Consider the following 25,859-nt stretch of genomic DNA (forward strand, 5'->3'; position numbering starts at 1 on the left):
CAAATACAAAACAACCAGCAAACCTAAAGAATAAAACAAGGTCACACAGTTAAACAATGGTAAATTTTGGATTATTCGAGAATTTTCGTCATCCTCCATATTTACAACTTAAGAAATTTCCTTTTACCCTATTCTCTTCTAAATGAATAATAAGGAGAAAAAGGAATAGAAACCAAACCCAATCCAGGGTTGGCTTCCAGAAATCAGACACCTAGTTGCCAGAAGTTGGGGTAATGATATGATATTATCACTTCTCACCCTTGTCCTACTAAAACTTTCACCGGACAACCCTATTTGGTCCGGTCTCTAAAGACTTGGAGTTTCGTCATCAACGATACTTTCTGTAGCATCCTTCTGATGCACTCCATGTTCTCAACATATCTTGACAAAGTGGCAGTCAATCTGGCAATGGGTTGTAATAAAAACTATGAAATTATGCTGTTTATGGTCATCAGCTGCTTCTCGACAGCTTCCCAGTTATGAACCTTGGTGACCAGGGGGTGTTGATCAATAGACTCCGTCTTGCACCAGGGATATGAGTTCTCATAATCAAAAAGTAGAACCCTGATCCCCACCTCGGCACATTCAAGTGCATATCTTGGATTGTCATCGATTAGAACCTTTGCTCCCAGGGACCTGGCAAGTACATGTCATCAGAACAGAGAGTCGCTATACTATGTATAGTAGGACAACGATTGGGTCCTATGAGGAGATAGTAGTCGACAAACCAACAAGCAGGTAAACATGCATCATTATTGGAACAGGAAACTTGAAAAGCGGATTTATAGGTTCTAAAAACTGAAGGAAAAATGCTTCAACAGATGCATAAAGTTTCAAATATATAACATCTTCGAAACCATCTGAAGTTGTTCATGAGGATACCTGCATATTTCTGACTTAGGCCTGGACTCTCCATGCAAAGCCCAGTGGTTGCCAAAGTGAATTTCCTGAAACAGCCCTGAAAAATGTTGTTCGATCCATTGAAGAGTGTGGTCCTTAATTACATTCTGCCGAGACCTATTAGCACAGAGATGCCAAAAGATCAAGTTACTAAATGCTCTGATAACCATAATAATAAAATGGTCTCAGCTAATTGTACATACGTCACAACCGACAGGTCACAGAAATCTGACAACTTATGAATCGTCTCCTGAGCACCTGGGAGTGGATGGATCCCGGTCTTGAAATATGATGATTTAAAGAACTCGTGAACACGATAATCGGCTGTCAAAACGAATTAGGTAATCAATCGTGACTATGCTTTAAAGAAAGGAAAAAAGATATGGCAGGAAAAAAAGTGCAAGTAAAATTTTAAGCAGCAATCTCAAAACATTTATCAAATGTCTCAATCAAAAATTTGACCATGAAACCAAAAGAATCTGGTGATTTAATGCAAAAGATGGACACATTTAAAGTACCTTCATCACGTGAACAGTTCCATATCTGTAACAGAAAAGAAATTTGATGCATCAGGATATGTTCAAGGAAATGTAAATATTCTCCCAAGAAAGCGTATCAAGGGAAAGGGTAACAGAAAATGTAAAAATATATCCGTGAAGCCTGCTACCAAAGAGAACTGGCACCTTAAACTACGGAGTAAAGAACTCGGATTTCTGGAGTAACAACTCAACTCAACTCAATCAAACAGAGCGAGGAATGGATGAGGCAAGCAAATATTACTATATTCCAACACAAGAAACGTCTGAAATATAAATCACAGTTCACAATGTAATATAGACTTCAAGTCGAGAATACAAAGTAAACCGCCAACTACTACGAGCATACTTGTAAACAACTCACAGGTTCGCTATTATATGAAAAATGCTAAAAACATTTGAAATGTTGAGGCATATCAACTTGCAATGCGAAATATGGCAAACAAGCAAGCAAGCAAACCAACAACCACAATTGCATGACTCTATATATGTAGCAGTCTAGATTCATTGGCTCAACTAGTTGGCAGGTAATACCTTGAAGAACTCATACACATGGTACTCCGAAACTGAATGGTTGGACGAGTAACGATCAGCAATAAAGCAGTTGAGAGCCGAGATAAAGTTTCCCAATACTGCTCATAAAAAACAGCATTCGGACAAAATAACCATATATCAGCTAAAAACAGTTCCAAGCTCTCATTTTGGTTAAATCAAGACAAACCCAAGTTGGCAAATATAAAAGACAACATAATAATCGTAACAGAAAATGAGAATCAATGTATATACATTACCCTCGTCCACATCGACCGCGACAACGAGTTTATCACCGGGCAAAGGATGGTGTGGGATTCCGGCCCGGCCTCCGCGCTCCTGGCAACCATTTGAGGAGGTCAATCCAACGGTATCCGAGCTGCGGAGGTCCAGCTCAAGATCACGAACCAACTGAGCATTGGGATGACGCTTAATGCTATTGCTATGAGACTGATTGTGGGGATGATGCTGAGATTGTAAGCACCCCTTCACAACAAAATTGCACCCAATGCTTGTATTCCTCAGATTCCCAGGAAAAATTCCAGCTTTCCCGGGAAAATTCGCAGACTTGCAAGAATGGCCCGCAGAAAAATGGGAAGGCGTCCATTGAGCTTGGGTTTGAAACCCTCTGCATCCACTATGGCTAAACAAAAAAGCAGCCGCCATGGCCTCTGTATACTGCTGGCGGCAATGGAGGAGCAAAGGTCGGTGCTTTGAGCTTGCGAAGAGGAAGCGATCGACGCCTTGCCTTTTCAACAACAACATAACGATCCCCAAATGCCCCTCACAACCAAAACCCCAACATTCACAGAGATTGCAGCATAAACCCTAAAAACTGCCGATTTGGGAATTCCCAACTCCCAAAACGTAGCCGGAAGATTCCTCTGCAAAATTCTGAGTCGGCCACGGGATGCACGAAGTTGGGAAGGTGAATCCAAAGAATGCAAGTCACGTATATTCATAAAAGCAGAGAAATTGGAAGCTCTCTCCTCTCTCTCCCTCCCCTCTCTCTCTCTCTCTCTTGTCTGTTTCTCTGAAGCTGTGATCCAATCGTATAAATTTGCAGAAAAAATCTAATAATTATTATTTTTTGTTTAATTCTGAATTAGTTTTTAGTAATTTTTAGTTTATGAGGATTAATTATTGGTTAAAGCGGAAACTCGGCCTTGATTTCCGATTAAATTACAAAAATTTAATTTGTAAAGTTAGATGCCTTCCCTCCCTCGGTAACTTTCTTCTCCTTTGTTCATTCCTGTGTGTATCATTTATGGGACCCACACTAATGTGATCCGACGGTCCTGATTGTGTCCACGTTTTCTGCTTGTGGTGGGCCATCTCTGTCTTTTCTTTTCGTCTCCTTTTGTTGCTTATTTTTGTGTTTTCATCGCCATTGAAAAGAAAAGGTGTCCAATTTTGGCTTTTGCTTCGGATATGAAAATTGATGTTATTTTATGATTATTTAGAGTAACCCTAATCAACTACATGATTAGTAACTTTGTAATTGTCATTACCTCTCTTTGTACATCAATAACAATTTCTTTTATTTCAATAGTTCACATGTTCCGACATGGAATAATTAATATTGTCTTTTTAGAGAATCTGTTTTATAATCGAGTGTATCATCCTTACGTTTACAGTCAAGAGAAAATCTGATGTTTGGACATCCGTACAATGCACTAAACACAAAAGAGTTAAGGGGTTTTTGTGTATGTGGTCAGACAATCACGTTACCCAGACACATGGACAAAATACAAAAATTTGTCATCCATTTTAATATTGTTAAAATTCTCTCGTACTTGTTCGATTAGCGAATCAATCGTTAATTCAACTATCATATAATGTAATCAGTTAATCTGATTTAAAAATACATCGCTTCAATATGAAGGGGATTAAAATGGACAAGATCACACAAATGTAGGTAAAAAACAATCAGCATCGATTCATTGCAAAGTAAACCCTTAAAATATATACAATACAAGTGGTGGTGAAAATTTAGATGATCAATGTGGATACTAGAACAAGCGCAAGTAACCCCATCGCAACTTTGTAGGAGCTGTGCTCTCTCAATCCAGCAGCCGGCGAAGCAGGAGACCGCGGTCGAGACTTTTCGAGATCAATCATGATCTGGAACCGGCACGAACCATTCTGAGTCGGAGTTGGATCCGTCTTCGTAATGACTGAAAGACTAGAGAAGTTGCAGGCATCGTTGCGCTGGTCCATTGTTTGGAAGTACATGTTGAAAGCATAAGAGACATTGCTTTTAGCATCAAGCATTCCACAAGAAGATCCATTTCCAAGACTTGTGCAATCTGCATGGGAGCAAGCATAGTCGATACTTTGAGCCAAATTTGGATCGGAAGTGCTCGCGTCCGGCGACATTACGCACCATTGTCTAGGCAAATACTTCACCCCTTTCGCCGGAACCAAAGATTTTCCGCTACCCATGTCCAACGGGTATTTGAGTGATCCGTCGTAATTGAACATCCCCCAATGCCTCTCGAAATTCCCGGGCAGAACGCTCTTGGCATCTTCATCTATGAGTGCAAATATGTAAATGTCGGGCGCGGCTGACCTCTTTGGGGTGCCTTGTCCCGCAAGGATTCGGTTTAGAAGGCCTTGATTGAACCGCCGGGCGTCTTGTATGTTGGCATTAGGGTCACCATCCGTTGGCCATCCGACTTCTCCAACAATGACAGGCAATTTGGAGAAGCCGTTCTTTTCGAGGGCGGCAATGCAGGTGTCGAAGTTGGCATCAAGCACGTTGGTGTAGGAGATCGAGCCATCGACAACGGGCTTCGCAGTGTTGTTGAAGAAGGCGTATTCTTTTGGAAAATCGGGGTCGGCTTGGAGGCTGAGGAAAGGGTAGATGTTGATGGTGAGAACGCCGTTGTTGTCGCTTAGAAACTTCATGATGGACATCATGAGGGTGCGGATGTCGGACCGGAAGTCGCCTCCGGAGGGAAGGCCGGAGTCAGTCTGGTAAACGTCGGCGTTTATGGGAATCGTCACCTTCACTTGCCTCCCTAGCCCTGCTTTTATGAGGGCTGCTTGAATATTTTGCAGTGCTGGAAGCGTGGTTTGCAAGAAAGTGTCCTTGTAGGCTGTGAGGAAAGGTTCATTGCCCACGGCCACATACCTGCTTAGATTCAGATGTTAATTTGATATCTAATATAGGAGAAATTCTTGAGTCCGATAGGTGAACCACACGCGTAAAAAGTGCGACTCCCTTATATTGGGTGGGCCAACATAGGACTGTGTGAAACCTTTACAATTTTGAGTAATACGAACAAAAATTTGGAGTCATTTACCTTATATCAACGCCGTTTTTAGATATGTAGGAAGATACATTTTGAGACACCCACTTCTCAGCGACAGTAACACTACTAGCAAGTGGTGCCAATAGATCATTAGGTATCCCCACCATAACCTGGATGCCAGACCTTCCCAGAGCTTGCAATGCCCCGGCATCAGCTTCGAACAGCTTCACCTTGCTGAAGCCATTGTCCTTCAAAAGCTTGACGACAATCTTAGGAGGCAACGGGTGTGTGGAACGGGTTCCCCAGTTGCACGCCAAGCCGCCAGCGCCAAGCACCCCTCTCACCACGCCTTCGCTGGTAACGCAGAGCAACAAGAACAACAAGAACCGGAAACCCATGTTTTCTTACGCCCTCCTTACTTCAGTCTTCGGTTTTTCGAGCGTATTTCTACTGGGTGGAAATGTCCGTTGATGAGAGGAAAGGCAAGGAATCAGATGAATGTTTAACTGGAAAACTGGATTCTAAGAGGGAAAGGGATAGAGTGAACTTGTTGTAAACCTATTTTTTTTATGCGCCAAGTAGTTCCTCGATGGGAATCAAAAAACCCATATGGAAGGAATTGCCTTTTTCCCAACAGGAATGTTTGTCCCAGACTACAGAGGCTTAGCGAAAAGTCCCTTTCGTATTATTCTCACTTTTGGTTTAAGAAAGTGCTTTTAAATAACTGAAAACGCTTTTAGTTATTTAAAAGTACTTTTCAAATGAGCTACCAGACTGTTTAAAAATGTTTCTGTAAAAAGCGCTTCTGTTCATAAGCACTTTTGTTGAATATGCTTTTGTTAAAAGCCTGTAAAATAAATTTATTGAAAATTCAAGTGGGTTTCATAAGCATTTAATTCAAGAGGAGTAATCGACTAAAGTTAAATTCTAAATGACTAAAAGCATTTAATTCAAGTGGGTTCACATGGGTTAATCAGCTAAAGTTAAAATTCAATAAGGAAATTAACTAAATAAAAAAGTTCAAAGAGATAATCGGCTAAAATTAAAGTTCATAAGAAAAATTGACAGCTGCATACAAGTTCAGAAGGTTGATCAACAAATACCTCTAAATTTATGAAAAATTCAAGTGGGTTCTAAAAGCATTTAATTATGTGCTTCTTGCAGAAAGACATTTAAGTGTTTTTTTCAGAATCCACTTACACTTTTACTAAGTATTGGTTCCAAAACATTTTTGCCAGAAGAGCTTTCAGCCATTTTCAAAACACTTCCAAACAAACTGTTAAAATGCTTTTATACCTAGAAGCACTTTTAACAATTCTTAGCCATTCAAAATAAAAAACAATGATTTTGCAATTAATAACATCTATTAATCATTTTGATTTCGAATAATATCTACTAATCATTCATTGTTACTTAAAATTACACAACAGAAAAGGAGATGATTTGAAACAATAAGAGGCCGATTCAAAACAAATTACGTTCACTCTTTCCTCTCACTTTAACTCTACATTAGGACCATTACAACAAAATTTACTGCGTAAAATGAAAAATTTATAGGCACGGGAGAAAGAATATCAGCTGAACAAAATTAGACCATCGGCGTTTGGAGCGGTGATGTCGAAAATCATTTCTGCCGGGACTCTCGTCAAAGTGGCAACACCGGAAAAAATAGCTTATGGCAGAAGTGCTTTCAATTGTGCCCTGAATAAATCACCAAGAGCTCCGCGAACATCCATCTGAACGAATCGAGCAAATATAAGTTTTCCCGGAACATATCCTGAATCTCTAATTAGTAATTAAATTTTGTAAGAGGGAATGGCAAACTTGGTTACCTGGTCACAGCATACGAGTTTTGTAAGCAACGGATAGAAGTCTCTCAGATGCCTTCTGAAAATTTGTTGGTTCATAAAGCACATGCCTTTAAGCACCTGAAAGACCAAAACAGTGAGGAAATTATCATCGGTTAATACTGCAAATGTTCAAAACTCACGGGAAACTGATCTCGTAAAATATTGTCCATCAACAAGCACAATGAAGTGAATCCACCAAACCAATCAAATTAGGGTTTCAAATTATACCTTGATAATTATCGGAGATCGTAACTCCAGAACCCGATGAATATCCATATTAGTAGTCTCGCCAGAACCGGACTGCAGATCAGATGCCTCCCTGAGTACCTGTTCACAGAAAGACACCAGTTTCTCTTCTGCTAATCCTTCGACTTTCTCTTCACCATCAGTTTCTCCCTCTTTGTCGGCACTAACCCCAGAGGTTGCCTTCTGTAAGATCTCCAGATATATGACAGTTCCAGCTAATTCTTGGCGAAGAAGATTCAGAGGTGGCCTGTCCAAAAGATGAAATAGTCACAAACTATGTTCTTTTGTCCAACAAACTATCGTCCTCAAGGAGAAAATTCTACAGCAACAGAAAATAATTTGTGCACAAGATTTCATCCTACCTCTCATCAGGAATTTGGTGCATGCGTGTTCTGAGATTGGTATATGAATTATAGGAAGCGGCGAACTCTAATGCAGACAGCAATATGTCCATAATAGCAATCTTTTGTGGTGCTTTCAACTTGCTCCAGTATTTCTTCTACAAATTGCAAGCAATTTTATTAGGAACAGTTCCTGGAGACATTTTTACAGAAACCAATGGTAACAATATGGCACCCCAAAAAAAATTCAAAATGCAAACCTGAATACTGTCAATGGCGCCAAGCAGTAAAAGTTGAGTGATGCATTTGCTCCTACAAGTTCCCAACAGTGAACTCTCCTCCTCATCTCTGATATCAGGTTCGACAGCCTCAGGCGCCTAATGCAGCATAAGAATCAAACACATCATAAACGCATGAAAATATGGAAGCATATATACGTGTCAAATACCCACTAAATCTGGATGCCCTGTGGCCTAACAGAATGAACAATAAATCCTGTAGGAATTAATATCCTGCGACAGCATACCCTAATTGGAGAAGATGGTACTGAAGCATCGGATGGAATAGCCTTAGGCTTAGAAAGATTTCTGAGAAACAGATTGTCCATAATTCTTTGACCTATTGTTTGAGTCCGTTGGAGGCTTCCAGCTTCAGCAGATTTTGAAGCACTTCCCGATGGTGATGGAAGGCCTACAGTAAAGCTTAGCTCCATCAATCATAGTTTAAAGACAAATATTGACTCTCTAGGTTCTATTAATAGAGGAAATAAATTGTAGTAATCGGCAATTAGAAAGTATTTTTGGATAAATGCAAACTACCATAAACACATCTTAAAAACCTGACCTTCAGATCCATCCGTCTTCATTTGCACCCCCGAGTTTTGTTTGGCCAACACCGGTGCATTTGGATTTCTTCCATTATCACTGACATCAAATTGACGGCTATCCACTCCGTCATAATCACACTTTATGGAAGGGCTATCACCTGAATTGACCTCTAAATCTCCGATTAGCACCCTATTATTGTTCTTCAGATTCTCAAATCCCAAAGCGTTTAGCAGTTCAAGTGGTTGCGTTGTGTACAAAGCATCTCTGATGACAACAATAAAATGATTAGTATTAGAAGTTAGAACAACCACAAAATATTACCAAATAATAAGAGATTCCGACCTTATGCTTTTCAACAATGTGTCCCAGTCGCTCTCACTAAATTGATGTCCTCCAACTTCAATGAGATGCACCAGTGCACCCAGAGATAATGAAACTACTGTTTGATCAGTCTTTTTGGCACAATCCAAAAGTAGACTGAGTAGGGGTGGCAACATGAAACATACCTCCTGCACAAATGAAATACTTCCACATTTACCTAATCTTTGGAACACCAACTTCAAAATGCACTAAAGATTTAACATTTTTTACCACCAGAATCAAAGATATGATAATACCACTCTGCATTATTTTTTTACCAATACAATTTATACATCTCGTATTTAGCTCAAACTACCTTATAAAACGTGTTGAAAAGGTTGCAAAGCAACTGCAGCGAGTGAATGCTTGTTTCACGGAACCATTCATCGTCAGAAGAAACCAAGCTTTCCTTTCCAGCATGTCTCACGTGATCAAATATGGGAAACAAGACCCGATGAAAAATGCTCTCCCAAAATGTTGATGAGAACTTGGTACCTCTCTCATTCAGTAGATCAAACAAAACTTCAAGTGCACAGCTTCTGACTTCTGGTCTTGGATCCGATGTCAGATCAGACAGACCAGCCAGCATTGGGAACCAATAATGTTCGGTCACATCAAAAGTTGTATCCATATTTACATCAAGAGGCCTCAAGGCACCACCAGGTATAAGACCCTGAAATAAATTGACCAGCGTTAAACACAGAGATCTCAATGGCAACGTGACAAGCTATCAATACAAGCAAGTTGGAAGACACAATATATAAAGACATGAACCCACAACAACCACACCACCCACAGAAAAGAAGCCCAAGAACAGTGCTGAGTTTTTTTTGGCTAAATAGCCAGTCACCAGACTATCAATAAAATAAATTAAAAAGCTGAGTAACCCTTTTTCTTTCTTCTTTTTTCTTAACCATTTGAACAATAAGTGCTCCAGGACCTCCACCTGTTGTCATGTCATACTGACAATCTCACAAAGCTAATTGGAGTATATGTAAGATAAATTATCAAACCCAATCATTCCAATTTATAAACTTCACCTAAACTTTTATGGATTCAATTTGCTACTAACATAGTTCAGGCTATTTTTGGTATCTATCTGCCAAGGACAAATACTGAAGGAAATATGTGAAAGCAACATGCAATGAATGAAAAGGCATTCACGAAGAGGAAATGTTATGTATTAGTATACAAATGATAGGTTGAACATGCAGTAAGCAAAAATAAACTAGCAAACCTCTGCCAGACGATCCTCACATATCCGCAAGAGTGCAATAGCCTTCAAACTTATACGGTGTGAAGTTCTATTATTAGCAAACCTGATAAGACAGTTGACACAGTCCATGAAACAATCTCCAACTACTTGATCGAAGTGTTCCAAGATAACTGCAAATTTCACCATATTAGATAATACAAAAATTGTGAAGATGAGTAAAAACATCAATATGCAATGAAGAAATGTAAAAGAAATTGTTACCCTGTTCAACATTTTCAAATGCACTCTCAACGATTGATTCCAATTCATCATCTGCAGCAGCTGTAAAAATCATGAAAACACTACGCCATCCAGACTTGATGCTCCCTACTTTGGATTTTATCATCTGAAAAAAGGCAAAAGAATCAATTTTACTTGTAGTAGTCTAGCAGGATAGTTGTATATTGAAAAAATAAATAAGAAGGAAGTGCAATCGGGAAAGTATTATGTCCACATACTTGAACAATGCAATCAACTATTAAGCTCCTTATGGTTTCACTTCGACTATTGCGCATAAGAACAACAAAAGGTTTAAGAATGTCATTTTGGAATGTGAAATTGGCAAGTTCCGCTCGCTCCAGATACTTCATACCAAGCTGCCTCAGAGAATCTATTGCATACATAGCAATTTTTTCATCACGATGACTCCCAGCTGAAATAAAGTGGTATGCCAAAACAGACCATATTCTAGCCCAGACCTGCAAGACATTATTAGACAGTCAGAATATGGATTAATTAAAAACAACCAAAGCACAAAACAAAATAACACTTCATGACATGAGGTTAATGATGGTTATATTCATGCAGACACCTTATGCTAAGTCACACTTCACATCTCGTGATTCAATTTCCTTAGGTGAACAACTTCAAATACGAACTGAACTACAGAAGGAATTCATGCATGCATAGAAATGCCTGAAGTGACCAAATCAAGGAGTGAGCTTAATCTATGGACCAATCAAACAATACCAGAACCAAGCAAAGGGTAAATTAGGGTTCTCCAACCAAAAGAACCAATCAAATATTTGACCCCACTGGCTCCAAGATAGTAGGCTGGGGTTCATCTTATAATGTGAAACTAAAATAAATGAAATAAAGGACAAAGAACATCCTGATTTTCCTTAAGCTTACCATAGTAGCTGATAAGTTTTAGATTTTAATAAGCATGTGGCCCACAGTTAACATTTAAGAACATTGACCCATTGTGCCAACTTGTTCTGTTGCATAAAGAAACTGATAATTGTACAAAAGAACAAAGGATAGAATGCAACCCCAACAAGAAATGGGGAATTTTATGAGATGAAACAGGGGTACCTTCTATTGTTTAATCCAAAGGTGCAAAGGGCATCCAACGGATCCAATGTCAATACAGGGCATTAACCAATTTACTATAGAGCATCACATGACTACCAGCAACAGATTCACAAGATTCACCATCTAACTTACAAGCAAAAAAAAAAAATAGAGGTTTCGCTAGTTAAAAACATACCATGCGTATACGAGCCATGTTGTAGTAGCTGATCTCTACAAGTTTTTGCAAGCTAAACACACGAGCTGGAGTTTGTTTTAGTTCTTCAGCTGATACGCCACAGAGTGCAGTGAAGAACTCCACTACAGAATCACTAGGAAGCTGAACGCTATTCACAAATACTTGTTCAGAAGGTTTTCCAGCCAACTCTCTTAAAGATTGAAGAAGAGCGTCTTTGGAGATTTGGTTTGATCCTTGCATGACTGTTGCTGCTATAGAAGGAGTTGAAGTAATGAACTCAAGCCGAGAAACACATTCTAAAACTGCATTCCATGTATCTCTAAGGGAGCCAGTCTCTGAATCACAAAGAGAGAGTAGAGTTCGCAGTGCTTCTGCATTTTTACTACGCATTTCCTTCGGAGCATGCAAGAAAGTAAATCTGAGAACCAAAATCCAAAGCTCAATTAGCATTATCATGAATTTTATTTTTGCATCAAATTTCAAAACTGTGATACACAACACAATTCTTTCCAGGTCAAAATACATATTTTCACACTAAATATAATACAAGGTACGGATCGGGGGACACATTTTTGTTGAGCCCACTCCGTAATATATTTCAATGATCCAACCGTCTATATTTTAGGTCTTCCCTCAAAGATCATATGTGCCAAAAATCACCCAAAGCCGAAACCATATGACATTGGATTCAATGGTACTCATTTTACATGTTTGTTTGTAGAACCGTATTTGTCCATTTTCTTCACTACAATGAATGTCTTAATGGTTTTGGATTTGTCTAACTTTTTGCAAGGATGATCTATGAATGATGAATTGAAATATAGACAAGTTGGATCGTTGAAATACATTACAAATTGGGCCTAGAAAATGGGTGTCAAAATGTGTGTCAAAAGCGTAACAACAAATTAAATAGATGTAGAAATACAGAAACATTTGGCAGAAGAAAAAGACAAGACTATTTACCTGACCAAAGATGTTAAAAAGGCATAGCGCATGGTATTCATTCCAAGAACATGTGTAATGTGTATTCCAGCTTTAAATCCCTCCATACAGAGAACAACCCTCGACTTATTCTCACCCTCCTCCATTGAAACAGAAAATGTAGCGAGCAAAGGCCATCCTACAGCTTCAACCATAGGCCTTACTAGCTCTAATTGTTGTGTAGTATAGAAGACCCCTCTTTTTGCTCCTTGATTCCGAAATATAGCTTGTGTTTTCTTAATGATAGCTTCACTTTCAGACTTAGTATCAACGGACAAAGCACTTCTGGGAAGAGCCAGATTAAGGATACTGACAAGGCGGCCTCTCTCTTCACCTTCTGGCTTATATTTTCCACTTTTCTCAAGACCAGCAGTCTCATCTTTCATCTTTATCTCTTCTTTAACAATTGAATCGTAGATTTCTTCCAGAAGTTCAGTTGGAGCACACTCTTCTGCGTCATCTACAGCATTCATGCGTACAAAATCTGACTTGGACATTTTAGGCCACACCATTGGATTATGCGCATCAGTATTCAACATTATAACCGCATATGCTAAAATGTATGCGGTGTCTGCATTTTTGAAAAGACCTGGATTATCTGCACAATATCTGCACATGCAATACATTCAACAATGTCACTGTCCAGCAATAAAAATGGCATATAATCTCACTAAATTGGATTTTACACATTTTCATGGATTACATATGTTAGAATCATATGCATGACCATGCAAGCATACTCAGTATACATTAATACACAGAAAATTAAGGAAACAGACAACAACAAAACATTCAGACACCCCAATACCTCTCTGCAAATTTTTCCATGATGCGATCTATCTTTTGAGCTTCCCCTGGAAGTCTGAATCCTTTAAGAAGTTCACGAATTGCAGTGTCAAACTTCATTCCTGAAAACTTCATGGAATCTACATAAGCATGCATCACAGCAAGGGGAAATTCTTCATGGTGACCCAAATATTCCCCAATCATAGCCTGACAAAAAAAAGCATTTAAGTACTAAGAAGTCTGTATCATTATAGAAAAGCAACAAATAAAGAACAGAGCTTCCACCTTGTCCAGACTGGGAGTACTTCTCAAAAATTGGGCAACCGAACTGGGTGTATTTTCCACCAATTTATTGGATTTCAGATATTCTACACCCTTTACTGGTTGCCTATTGAACTGCATTATTATTAATTTTCCAAATCAGCTCCAGAGTAGCAACAGATCAGTTATCAGAAAAAACATAATAGTTATATGAAAAATAGAAATTATATATTATCCAGGTTAATTAAGTTAAGAAAATTGATGCAGATAAACTACCTCAGAGATGGCAGCTTCCAATGTAGATTTATGAGCTTTTGCCTTCTCAAAGTTACTGGTTACATCAACAGGTTCTTTAGCTTCTCCATCTAGAGACCGAGTCTTATTACTCTGGTTTTCTGATTCTCCACGTGACTTTTCCCAATCAACTAGTGATTTAAGCACATTCACGAGACACTGGCAAGGTCAAGGAAAAAGAGGTCATCCAGCAACCTCTGGTAACGCCAATGAATATCTAGCAGGAATAAACATATGCTGAATCTAGAAAGGAGTAAGTTGCTAAACCTACCTGAAGAGATGAACCTTTAATTGAGGTTGCCTGTGATACAGCAACCGTATTTGGATCTGTGTTTTGAGTCCCTTGAGAAATTCTGGATAGACTTGTAACCTATAGTAACAGTCAGAAAACCGAAAACATTGCAGATGTATTAGATGAACAAGAAAGCAAAAAAATGGATAGAAACAGATTGTGAAACAGTATGCAAAATCGTACCATACGCTCAAACAAGTTTGGTGCCTCAAGATCACAATCATAGTTCACAAATATGTCAACAAGCATCTGAGGATCCTTGCAAACTTTTTCAACCATCCTGCAAAACAAAACCTCATTAGAAGACCAGATAAAAAAAGGAAAATATAAGGTTCTCCTGAGACGTGTTGAAAGTGAATGCCACCAAATATTAATGAGAATAACATGCGCATAACACTCATGCAACAACCAGAAAAGCCAACATACCTAAGAACACTTAATTTCTGGCTAATTGGAAAATCCAAGCCATCCAGTGATCGTAGAACTATCAAGGGAAAGAAGATGCCTATTTCACCCTGAATAAAATTTGTTGGGGTAAGGAACTGAATAGATCAAGGTAAGCTTTGTATCTATTTGTTAAATCATACACCTACCTTGAGGCTTTCTCTGAATCGCAACAATAGCACTAAAAAAATTCCTGTTGCATACTGCAGGATGGAAACGTATAATCAGAAGCACTAATCTCATAGCATATTCCATTAAAATTGGAGGAAAGAAAGATATAATGTAAACCTGAAATATGACAGGAGACTGGGAAACTGAAGCCCGCAACAAAGCATATGAAAGGTATGCTTTCACCGAGTCAATAAAATGGAAGTTCCTAGTAAATGGATGGCCAACCCCTTCCAATAAACCCTGAAATACCATAGAATTAATTAATTATTCATAAAACACTGCACATAAATATAAGAATGCTCCTTAAGCGTATAAAAAAATCAAATTCGGCATTCCCAAATCACTCGTTTTCCTTCCGTTGTCTTTTAAATACTACTCTCGATTACTTAACAATATTGCCTCTTTTTTCATGTTAAGCATCCATTGATAAAGCATGCGCATAATACAAGAACAAATTAAATCACTAATATAACCTGCAACAGCTCAAGAGACAAAATCCTCGTCTTCAATGTAACTTCATTGTTGTCTTCCTTCATCCCCATCTACAAACAACAGATTTAAGATTCATGAAGGAGGCTAGGAATTTCAGTCAACAGTTAGAAAACATTGCTCAAAATGCCAACCTTGCAAAGAGTGCGGAAAACCAGTAAGGCATCACGTTGAACTATGGTCATGCTCTCGAGGTCAATCCCTCTAAAAAAATTCCAATGCAGTTATGAGCAGTCTGATATAAAATCATTTGGTGTATATTGAATCAAAGAAAGAGATATCTTAAACAATAAAATCATATCCAAACCTGGTTATCTTTTTACCATCTTCATGATGCACAGCTTTGTCCAGGACAGCCTCTAAGCCCTAAACAAAATAGCAAGGACAATCTTAGTAAAAAGAAAACTTGGGCTACATAAAATAGCCAGAATTGGGATACATAGTAAATTGTGGAAAACACAGATTAGACTGCTAAATTCTTGAGAACATAGATAAATAAAGAAAAACATGTACCTTGATGTCAGCACCGCCAGCAAGATTATGAAGTTCCTCAACAGATGCAATGGGTGTATCTTTGACCTGGTTAAGTTGATCTCCTAAAGTCATTTCTTTCTCACTTTGTCCTTCTGAGGAAGTTTCTTCGGCTTCAGTATTTGAAGTTTCTTCGGCTTCAGTATTTGAAGTTTGTCCTGAAATGGCTTCTATATGTCCACCAGAACCAGATGATGCAACCTCAAGTCCCTGCAAGAAATCACAAACTTTCTAGAATAAGGGGTAAAACAACTCAAATGTATGCCTCTCCTGTACAGTTGTACGAGAGACCACAGATAAAGGCATTCAGAACTGAAGGATTCAAATCCATACCGGATCAGTCTCCATTCTCCTGAATATGATGCTGACCATCTGCGTAAGCATTGCCTTTGACGTTGCTTGGTTTATGGGACTCTTGCTACAAGCCCAAACTTTCATTAGCACTACTTAAACTTGATAATGAGATCCTTTATACAAATGTAAAATTACCTGTGCAGAGCAATATTGTAGCACACTCTGATAACTCCCAGCAAAGGTTCCCCATGTACTGCATTTGAACAAGTTTTAAATAAAAAGAATAATTTCTCGCACTAAAATTGCAGCAAAGAAAAGGCACAATGAACCAGAACCAGAACCAAAATGCATATGCACAGATTGACAATATTTAAGCTAACTGCATATGCATGACTGCAAAGCAAGCAACCATATGCACATACTAATGACGAATATTACGGAGAAAGGACCCAGTACCATTGTACACATGAGTACATTTACATGGATAAAAGGCCCAACTAAGAGCAGACTATAAAAGTCATCTACTAAACTAGAAAAATTATACTTGATACACAAGAATCCCCGATAACGTACCCCTAAACTTCGTGGATGCCACGGCAGTAAGAAGAACCTTCAACACTTGCAGAACGGTACTGCACATCATTTCTCAAAATAAGTAAGAATAACAAGCCACATATATTGAGGGGAAACAACCAATGCACATGGTACATACCTATCAGGTGATGAGTTGTCAACGCAACTGCAAACCATGTTCAGAAGGTCTGAGAACAGCGGTACACTTTTACCATCCTCTAGACCAGGATCTCCCTCTAAATGATCATATGCAATGAGTTTCTGTGATTATGAAATTTGAAGTACTAGTTAGCTATTACGAGGTAGGTGCACGTATTACGAATTATAGAAATCTACAACTATATGTAATGGTAGCACGAACAAATGGCTAATCATTTAAGAATGCAGACACTGATAGAACAATGAATTTCTTGATGTCTTGTGTAAGGATTCCGTAAAATATCAATATCTTGAAAGCACGTAATGTTAAATCTGCAAATCAAGAAATGAAAATTCATACATGAAGGCAATCCAGAGCAGGTTCTAGGACTTTCAAGTTCTTTGTCTCCAACGCAAGTCGTAGGGGATTCAAAACAAGCTCTGCCTGAGCTCCTTCTAAGGTGTTCCCGGCCTTTGCTAGGACAGTTGAAATAGTTGTGGTGGTGATCGCCGGCTTGGCAACGGACTCTGCCTCCTCAGTTTGAGACTGACCTGGTTCTGTATCAGTTTTTGCAGCTTCACCTTCTGTTTCAGGAGAACTACAAAACAGCAGTAATTCCAAAAGTCAAAAATAGTGGACCTATAAGTCTGATCATGTCATTAATCCCATAAAACATAATAAAAAAATTCTACAAATCCGCTTATTAAAAGGAGGAATAGAGTATGGGGCAGATAAATGAATTAATAATTGAACTACAAATACAGACCTTCCATCGTCAGCTGAAGTTGTAGCTTGATTCTTCTCACTTGGTTCGGTTTGTGGAGTCTGGTTGACCTCTTTCGTACTATCTAAAGAGACGCAGAAACACACGTGAGAGAGAGAGAGAGAGAGAGAGAGATAACTGAAATTAATCACCAATGCTGAATGGAAGAAAGATCATTCATAAACAGAAGTAACATACGTCAACAAGGCAAACTAACTAAAGGCTTTGGTTTTCCATCTGACAACAACAACAACAAAGCCTTTTCCCACTAAGTGGGGTCGGCTATATGAATCCTAGAACGCCATTGCGCTCGGTTTTGTGTCATGTCCTCCGTTAGATCCAAGTACTCTAAGTCTTTTCTTAGAGTCTCTTCCAAAGTTTTCCTAGGTCTTCCTCTACCCCTTCGGCCCTGAACCTCTGTCCCGTAGTCACATCTTCGAACCGGAGCGTCATTCGGCCTTCTTTGCACATGTCCAAATCACCGGAGCCGATTTTCTCTCATCTTTCCTACAATTTCGGCTACTCCTACTTTACCTCGGATATCCTCATTCCCAATCTTATCCTTTCTCGTGTGCCCACACATCCCACGAAGCATCCTCATCTCCGCTACACCCATTTTGTGTACGTGTTGATGCTTCACCGCCCAACATTCTGTGTCATACAACATTGCTGGCCTTATTGCCGTCCTATAAAATTTTCCCTTGAGCTTCAGTGGCCTACGACGGTCACACAACACGCCGGATGCATTCTTACACTTCATCCATCCAGCTCGTATTCTATGGTTGAGATCTCCATCTAATTCTCCGTTCTCTTACAAGATAGATCCTAGGTAGCGAAAACGGTCGCTTTTTGTGATCTTCGCTAGATTGCTCCGGTCATTAGTGTGGATAAGTATATAAATGGATAGAGATAGGAAAGCAAACACAAGATGTACGTGGTTCACCCAGATTGGCTACGTCCACGGAATAGAAGAGTTCTCATTAATTGTGAAGGGTTTACACAAGTACATAGGTTCAAGCTCTCCTTTAGTGAGTACAAGTGAATGATTTAGTACAAATGACATTAGGAAATATTGTGGGAGAATGATCTCGTAATCACGAAACTTCTAAGTATCGGAGTGTGGTGTCGTCTTGACTTGCCTTATCTGTCTCATAGGTAGATGTGGCATCTTCTCTGGAAGTACTCTTCCTCCATCCAGGGGTGGTATCTTTAACTGGTGGAGATGCACAAGGTAATGTATCAATTTCACTTGAAGCTTACTTGTAGTTTCAGGCTTGGTCAAGCGCGATACAAACCATGTAGTAAGAGTCCCCCAAGTCGCCGAGCTAGGGGGTCTGCTGAAAGAGGTGACAGACAAGGTAAGCAATCAGAGCTCCGACTGATTGTTCACCTTCTCCCCATCTTGCAGCAGCATGAAGGATAAAGAGAAGAAAAATGAGAAGAGATGATATGAGATACTTTTGCTTTTGAAGAAGTAACTTTCCACAGGCTTATTCTTGAACTGAGCTGGAGGGTTTTCTGGTTTCCTCCAGAGTATAAGGCCGACTGAAGAATTTGAGGGTCAAAACAAGTCCATCAAATCTAGAGTACGTTCCACCCTGCTGATATGAGATACTTTTGCTTTTGACAGAGTAATGGATGTATCGGCACGTGTGCTGTTACGCTTGTCTCCACATGCTTCCTTGTATCCTTCGCACTTGCCCTATCTGTTCCTCAAGCAGATGCGGAATCTTCCCTGGAAACATAAGATGTTGAAGATGAGTATTCGAGAGCAATGCCAGGTAAGTAATCAGGTAAGGGGTTCCAGGCAGTCAGTTCCTGGCTGGAAGCTTGATTCCAAGTGCTGACTGATTGCTCTCTTTCTCCTTGTCTTGCAGGTAAAAACAAGGCCAAAGGAAAAGACAGGGAAAAAGCATGATATGGGATACTCTTGCTTTTAACCCTGATGATATGAGATATTCTTGCTCTAGTATAGCTTGTTTGCAGAGGTAATATCGGGGGGAAAGAAAGCTGAATATTTCGAAAGGCTTCGTTGGGAGTGCCCTCTCAGATATGATGAAGGGTTGAGCATTTTTGCAGGTCTGCCTGTCTGTTGGGGATGGAGGTCGACATATATAGGAGTCTCCCTAACAAGTAGTAATGCTATTCCTTTACCCTGCTTGGTCATAGCACGGTAGTGGGAGCTGCCAGTTTCACATGTTTTAACTCTGTCAGAGCACTTTGAAAAAGTGGTCTGTGGTATCTGGCTCTCGAGATTCGGAGAACGATGCCTCTTCGATTTTTGAGAAAGCAATCATGTTGGGGGTCTGGCTCTCGAGATTCGGAGAGCAGTGTCTCTTCGATTTTTGAGAAAGTAATCATGTTGGGAGTCTGGCTCTCGAGATTCGGAGGGCGGTGCCTCTTCGATTTTGGAGCAAGCAATCTTGTTGGGAGTGTTGTCTCGAATGTGAGTAAAGGTTGGGCATGTTTGTTAGTCTACCTTGCCACGAAGCACAAAGGTTGACACACAGGGACTTTCCAATTATCCAGCAATGGTACTGTTCCTTTACCCTCTCTTCGATTTTGAGAAAGTAGTCATGTTGGGAGTCTGGCTCTCGAGGTTCGGAGGACGGTGTCTCTTCGATTTTGGAGCAAGCAATCTTGTTGGGAGTGTTTTCTCGAATGTGAGTAAAGGTTGGGCATGTTTGCTAGTCTACCTTGCCACGAAGCACAGAGGTTGACAAACAGGGACTTTCCAATTATCCAGCAGTGGTATTGTTCCTTTACCCTTGTGGGTAATAATATGGTAGCTAGAACTTCAAAATTTATGTGTCTAAACTTTGTTAGTGCTGTTTCTTTGTTATTCTTTTACCTTTCTTGGTCAGAGCGATGTAGTGGGAGCTGCAAGCTTCACGTGCTCAACTTTGGCAGAGAACTTTGGCAAAGTTATCTGTGGTACCCATGAGCTATTGTTGCGTGTGGGAAGTGGGTGATTGAACAGTAAGATTCATGTGCTTTCTACTTCACCAGAAGTCTTCGACAGAATGCCCATAATTTCTGCAAAGCTGAGTGTGCGTGTGACAGGTGCTGACAAGGCTAGAAAAGTAGGTGCCTCTTCGATTTCTGAGATCGGCCCTCGTGGTCTCTGAGCAGCCCAGCTTTTGAGAAAGCGAGCGCCTCTTCGATTGATTCGGAGAACGATGCCTCATCGATTTTTGAGAAAGCAATCATGCTGGGGGTCTGGCTCTCGAAGATTCGGGGAGCAGTGTCTCTTCGATTTTTGAGAAAGTAATCATGTTGGGAGTCTGGCTCTCGAGATTCGGAGGGCGGTGCCTCTTCGATTTTGGAGCAAGCAATCTTGTTGGGAGTGTTTTCTCGAATGTGAGTAAAGGTTGGGCATGTTTGCTAGTCTACCTTGCCATGAAGCACAGAGGTTGACACACAGGGACTTTCCAATTATCCAGCAATGATACTGTTCCTTTACCCTCTCTTCGATTTTTAAGAAAGTAGTCATGTTGAGAGTCTGGCTCTCGAGATTCGGAGGACGGTGCCTCTTCGATTTTGGAGCAAGCAATCTTATTGGGAGTGTTTTCTCGAATGTGAGTAAAGGTTGGGCATGTTTGCTAGTCTACCTTGCCACGAAGCACAGAGGTTGACACACAAGGACTTTCCAATTATCCAGCAGTGGTACTGTTCCTTTACCCTTGTGGGTAATAATATGGTAGCTAGACCTTCAAAATTTATGGGAGCGATGTAGTAGGAGCTGCAAGCTTCACGTGCTCAACTTTGGCAGAGAACTTTGGCAAAGTTATCTGTGGTACCCATGAGCTATTGTTGCGTGTGGGAAGTGGGTGATTGAACAGTAAGATTCATGTGTTTTCTACTTCCCCAGAAGTCTTCGACATAATGCCCATAATTTTCGCAAAGCTGAGTGTGCGTGTGACAGGTGCTGACAAGGCTGGAAAAGTAGGTGCCTCTTCGATTTCTGAGATCGGCCCTCGTGGTCTCTAGGGAGCCCAGCTTTTGAGAAAGCGAGCGCCTCTTCGATTTTTGAGATCAGCCTTCGAGGTCTTTGAGCAGCCCAACTTTTGAGAAAGCAAACGCCTCTTCGATTTCTGAGATCAACCCTCGTGATCTCTAAGCAGCCCAGCTTTTGAGAAAGCAAACGCCTCTTCGATTTCTGAGCAGGCGCCTCTTCGATTTCTGAAGCTCCGTCGAGTGCAGATTTTTTATAGGGGCTGGCATTAAGTTCCAAAGCACACTTGAATCTCCACCAGTAGAAGCTTCATTCTTGCACTTCTAAGATCTTGATTTGTCCGACCTCTTCTCTCTTCAACACCTTTGAAAATGTCTGGCCCCTCCGACCGTCGTTTTGACTTGAACCTTGTTGAAGAGGCAGCCCCGCCTTCTCCAGACAACATATGGCGCCCATCCTTCGTCTCCCCTACTGGTCCTCTTACCGTTGGGGATTCCGTGATGAAGAATGATATGACCGCTGCGGTGGTGGCCAGGAACCTTCTCACTCCCAAAGATAACAGACTACTTTCCAAACGGTCTGATGAGTTAGCTGTTAAGGATTCGCTGGCTCTCAGTGTTCAGTGTGCAGGTTCTGTGTCTAATATGGCCCAACGCCTATTTGCTCGAACCCGCCAAGTTGAATCATTGGCGGCTGAAGTGATGAGTCTCAAACAGGAGATTAGAGGGCTCAAGCATGAGAATAAACAGTTGCACCGGCTCGCACATGACTATGCTACAAACATGAAGAGGAAGCTTGACCAGATGAAGGAAACTGATGGTCAGGTTTTACTTGATCATCAGAGATTTGTGGGTTTGTTCCAAAGGCATTTATTGCCTTCGTCTTCTGGGGCTGTACCGCGTAATGAAGCTCCAAATGATCAACCTCTGATGCCTCCTCCTTCTAGGGTTCTGTCCAGTACTGAGGCTCCAAATGATCCCCCTCCGGTGCCTTCTCTTTCTGGGGCTCTACCGACTGCTGAGACTTCTCCTAAGCAACCTTTGTGAAGGCTCCCTTTTGTGTGTTTATTTTGACTCGTGTATATGTACATATTTGTAGCTTATCGGGGATATCAATAAATAAGCTTTCCTTCATTTCAACGTATTGTGTTAGATACACCAAAGCCTTCTTCGCTAAGTTCTTTGAATTTTCTTTTGTTGAAGCTTGTATGTTGAAGCTTTCTGAGTGGAGCATGTAGGTTGGGGTAGTGTTCCCTTAATTTTCCGAGTGAGGAAAACTTCTCGGTTGGAGACTTGGAAAATCCAAGTCACTGAGTGGGATCGGCTATATGAATCTTAGAACGCCATTGTGCTCGATCATGTGTCATGTCCTTCGTTAGATCCAAGTACTCTAAGTCTTTTCTTAGAGTCTCTTCCAAAGTTTTCCTAGGTCTTCCTCTACCCCTTCGGCCCTGAACCTCTGTCCCATAGTCGCATCTTCTAATCGGAGCGTCAGTAGGCCTTCTTTGCACATGTCCAAACCACCGTAACCGATTTTCTCTCATCTTTCCTTCAATTTCGGCTACTCCTACTTTACCCCGGATATCCTCATTCCTAATCTTATCCTTTCTCGTGTGCCCACACATCCAACGAAGCATCCTCATCTCCGCTACACCCATTTTGTGTACGTGTTGATGTTTCACCGCCCAACATTCTGTGCCATACAGCATCGCCGGCCTTATTGCCGTCCTATAAAATTTTCCCTTGAGCTTCAGTGGCATACGGCGGTCACATAACACGCCGGATGCACTCTTCCACTTCATCCATCCAGCTTGTATTTACGACGATATGTATAAACGACTAGATACCAAAGAAGGAGAGTTGGATATCTATAAACTATCTAGAGCAAGGGAAAAGAAGACAAGGGACCTAAACCAAGTGAGGTGCATCAAGGATGAGGATGGAAAGGTTCTTGCTACAGAGAACGCGGTTAAAGACAGATGGAGAGGTTATTTTCATAATCTCTTCAATGAAGGACATGAAATGAGTGCTTCTTTAGGGGAGTTGAGTAACTCAGAAGAGTGTAGAAACTACTCTTTTTATCGTCGAATCCGGAAGGAAGAAGTGGTTGTAGCTTTGAAGAAGATGAAGCATAAAAAAGCAATAGGCCCAGACGATATACCAATCGAAGTGTGGAAACTTTTGGGAGAGACAGGTATAACATGGCTCACTGACCTTTTCAATAGGATTTTGAAAACGAAGAAGATGCCAAATGAGTGGCGAACGAGCACTTTGGTGCCTATCTACAAGAATAAGGGCGACGTACAAAATTGCATGAACTATAGGGGTATTAAGCTAATGAGTCATACAATGAATGTAAAACCCTAAATAGACATTTCAGTATTCAACCATTCCCAGAACGCCGGAATTTGTTGAGATCAAACACATAAAGCATTACAAAACCAACAAAATCGTGCATTATACTGACATACGCCAACCCGCAAAGCAATCATCAACAAAATTTGATTTCATCTAACTTTAAATACTGCATTTCACACTAAAAATACAAAATACAAAAAACAAACAATTCAACAATCTCGCAACCAAACTAAACACCGGATCATCCAAAGTCCAAAAAATACATGCGAATACGCAATGTGTATGCATAAGTGTATTCACAAGGGAATCAGAAAGAAACCTAAATAAGCCTGAATAGTCTTCTGAAGATCTGCATGCTTCTTAGGAGAGCACTCCTTGAGCATAGACTCGAATGCTCTCGTCACAAAACCGCCAGCTGCGCCGCCCGCCATCTCCGAAAAAGTACGCCTGCAATTCGGATCATACCAAGATCCATTACACATCAATTGCAACGGTAATCGAAGATCGAATGACAGAGAAATAGAGAGAGAGAGAGAGAGAGAGTTGTACGTTACCTTGTTCGAATTGACTGTTGAAGACGATCACATATGCGAAGACGTCGTCGTTTAGACTGGCGAGGTGAGAGCGGAGAAACAGAGATCTGGGAATTGGGATAAAGGCGAAGCTTGTCGAGCAAACAGCGAATGTATACTCGAGATCTAATGCGTCGTCGTTTTGGACTATCCGCTGCTGGTATTGGTTTGGTTTACTGGTCTTGCTCTACTGGAGCGGAGCTGCGGGTACCCGGAGCTTTGCCACGGCGGATTTGGGTCCTTTGAGACTTCGCGCAAATAAAAATGGAAGCGGTTGATTCAGATTTCAGTTCAGGTCATGTTTCGATTTTGACCCCTTGGAATTTGGAAAATTATTCTTCGGGTCGTTCCTTCTAGTCATCGGTTTAAGAGAGCCCGGGTTGTTTATGAAAAAAAGTAACGTTTTTTCTTGCCAAATTAAAATACTAGTTTATAAACTGAGTAAATTGTAACAATAGTTTCTTAACTTTAACTCAATTAGAGTAATAGTACTTCAACTAAAAATCAATTACCATTAGTCTCTCAACTCATCAAAACGTCTAGCTATGATCCCTCAACTAAAAATATATTACTATTGGTCTCTCAACTTTAATCCAACTGGAAAAATAGTCACTCAATTTTAACTCAATTGGAGTAATGGTCCATCAACTTTAGCCTAATTATAGCAATGGTCATTCCAACATAACTCTTTTTGACAAATTTCTGACGAAGTTACGAAAATGACTATAGCTACACGTTTTGATGAGTTGAGCAAGATCTCAATTGTAGCAATAGTCATTCCAACATAATTTATTTTGACAAAATTCTAACGAAGTTAACGAAAATGACATAGCTACATATTTTGATGAGTTGAAGGACCAATGCTAATAGATTTTTAGTTCATGGACCATTACTCCAAATTGATTAAAATTGAGAGATCATTGTTACAATTTACTCTTTATAAAATTTGGGGTGTGATATCACATACTCCTTTTACTTCTCACACACCCTTCTAATTTTGGTCGTCGGATCAAATAAATTGAAAGAATATCAAATGAGAAAAACTAATAAGGAGTGTGTGAGAAGTAAAAATAGGTGTGTGGATAGCACTCCTAAAAAATTTGCCAATGTGTTGGACTTTAGTTATTTTTTCATATTAAAATGTAACTTTTTTAAAGGCGACCACAAGTCAACAAGACTTCCTCGCTTTGGAAGAACATCTATCTTATGCAACATTACTCCTGCTTTGTAAAGAGTTTGTTTCCACAGCTCGAACTCGTGAACTTTCGATCACAATAGTGCAACTTTTCTGTTATACCAAGTCTCGTTCTCTAATTTCTTAAATACATCAATATAATTACCTAGGCTAAACCAAACGGTTTGGTT

At 40.2% G+C, this 25,859-nt stretch overlaps 3 protein-coding genes across 4 annotated transcripts; all 3 read right to left on the bottom strand.

Moving 5' to 3' along the window:
- Positions 1-49: 49 nt before the first annotated feature.
- On the bottom strand, positions 50-3,190 carry LOC103454169 (uncharacterized). The gene is made up of 6 exons (XM_008393762.4): positions 2,228-3,190; positions 1,971-2,068; positions 1,419-1,443; positions 1,104-1,224; positions 883-1,017; positions 50-636 (listed from the first exon to the last, which is right to left on the bottom strand). Exons 1-6 carry the CDS (start codon positions 2,730-2,732, stop codon positions 426-428), a joined length of 1,095 nt encoding a protein of 364 aa, XP_008391984.2. The 5' UTR covers positions 2,733-3,190; the 3' UTR covers positions 50-425.
- Positions 3,191-3,882: 692 nt separating this feature from the next.
- LOC103454179 (glucan endo-1,3-beta-glucosidase 5-like) lies at positions 3,883-5,646 on the bottom strand. The gene is made up of 2 exons (XM_008393773.4): positions 5,276-5,646; positions 3,883-5,103 (listed from the first exon to the last, which is right to left on the bottom strand). The coding sequence occupies exons 1-2, from the start codon at positions 5,620-5,622 to the stop codon at positions 3,960-3,962; spliced, it is 1,491 nt and encodes a 496-aa protein (XP_008391995.2). The 5' UTR covers positions 5,623-5,646; the 3' UTR covers positions 3,883-3,959.
- A 923-nt stretch (positions 5,647-6,569) lies between these two features.
- On the bottom strand, positions 6,570-24,895 carry LOC103407012 (brefeldin A-inhibited guanine nucleotide-exchange protein 5-like). 2 transcript variants are annotated; one of them, XM_070807576.1, is made up of 34 exons: positions 24,477-24,895; positions 24,242-24,369; positions 17,614-17,695; positions 17,208-17,445; positions 16,848-16,969; positions 16,709-16,767; positions 16,331-16,388; positions 16,175-16,259; positions 15,824-16,051; positions 15,618-15,676; positions 15,445-15,514; positions 15,295-15,363; positions 14,939-15,061; positions 14,800-14,853; positions 14,633-14,721; positions 14,390-14,486; positions 14,186-14,284; positions 13,897-14,073; positions 13,645-13,755; positions 13,382-13,566; positions 12,556-13,182; positions 11,593-12,010; positions 10,562-10,801; positions 10,326-10,449; positions 10,086-10,234; positions 9,165-9,521; positions 8,831-8,997; positions 8,505-8,752; positions 8,188-8,351; positions 7,922-8,038; positions 7,683-7,816; positions 7,303-7,567; positions 7,057-7,152; positions 6,570-6,960 (listed from the first exon to the last, which is right to left on the bottom strand). In XM_070807576.1, the coding sequence occupies exons 2-34, from the start codon at positions 24,351-24,353 to the stop codon at positions 6,898-6,900; spliced, it is 5,286 nt and encodes a 1,761-aa protein (XP_070663677.1). In that variant the 5' UTR covers positions 24,354-24,369; positions 24,477-24,895; the 3' UTR covers positions 6,570-6,897. The 2 variants fall into 2 exon arrangements, with proteins under 2 accessions (XP_070663677.1, XP_028945354.1); XM_029089521.2 differs by having other exon boundaries at positions 7,683-7,819.
- Between the last annotated feature and the right edge of the window lie 964 nt (positions 24,896-25,859).

This window comes from Malus domestica, chromosome 02 (assembly GCF_042453785.1).
Source record: "Malus domestica chromosome 02, GDT2T_hap1".
Lineage (NCBI taxonomy): Eukaryota > Viridiplantae > Streptophyta > Magnoliopsida > Rosales > Rosaceae > Malus > Malus domestica.

Coding starts and splice junctions, on each gene's coding strand:
- LOC103454169 (XM_008393762.4), bottom strand. CDS start 2,732: ATGTTGTTGTTGAAAAGGCAAGGCGTCGATCGCTTCCTCTTCGCAAGC. Junction 1,018..1,103: donor TGTGACCTGTCGGTTGTGAC/GTATGTACAATT, acceptor CTGTGCTAATAG/GTCTCGGCAGAATGTAATTA. Junction 637..882: donor CCTAAGTCAGAAATATGCAG/GTATCCTCATGA, acceptor TGTACTTGCCAG/GTCCCTGGGAGCAAAGGTTC.
- LOC103454179 (XM_008393773.4), bottom strand. CDS start 5,622: ATGGGTTTCCGGTTCTTGTTGTTCTTGTTGCTCTGCGTTACCAGCGAA. Junction 5,104..5,275: donor AAAAACGGCGTTGATATAAG/GTAAATGACTCC, acceptor GAATCTAAGCAG/GTATGTGGCCGTGGGCAATG.
- LOC103407012 (XM_029089521.2), bottom strand. CDS start 24,353: ATGGCGGGCGGCGCAGCTGGCGGTTTTGTGACGAGAGCATTCGAGTCT. Junction 10,802..11,592: donor ACATGGCTCGTATACGCATG/GTATGTTTTTAA, acceptor AATGTCTTGCAG/GTCTGGGCTAGAATATGGTC. Junction 7,568..7,682: donor CACCAAATTCCTGATGAGAG/GTAGGATGAAAT, acceptor TCTTTTGGACAG/GCCACCTCTGAATCTTCTTC.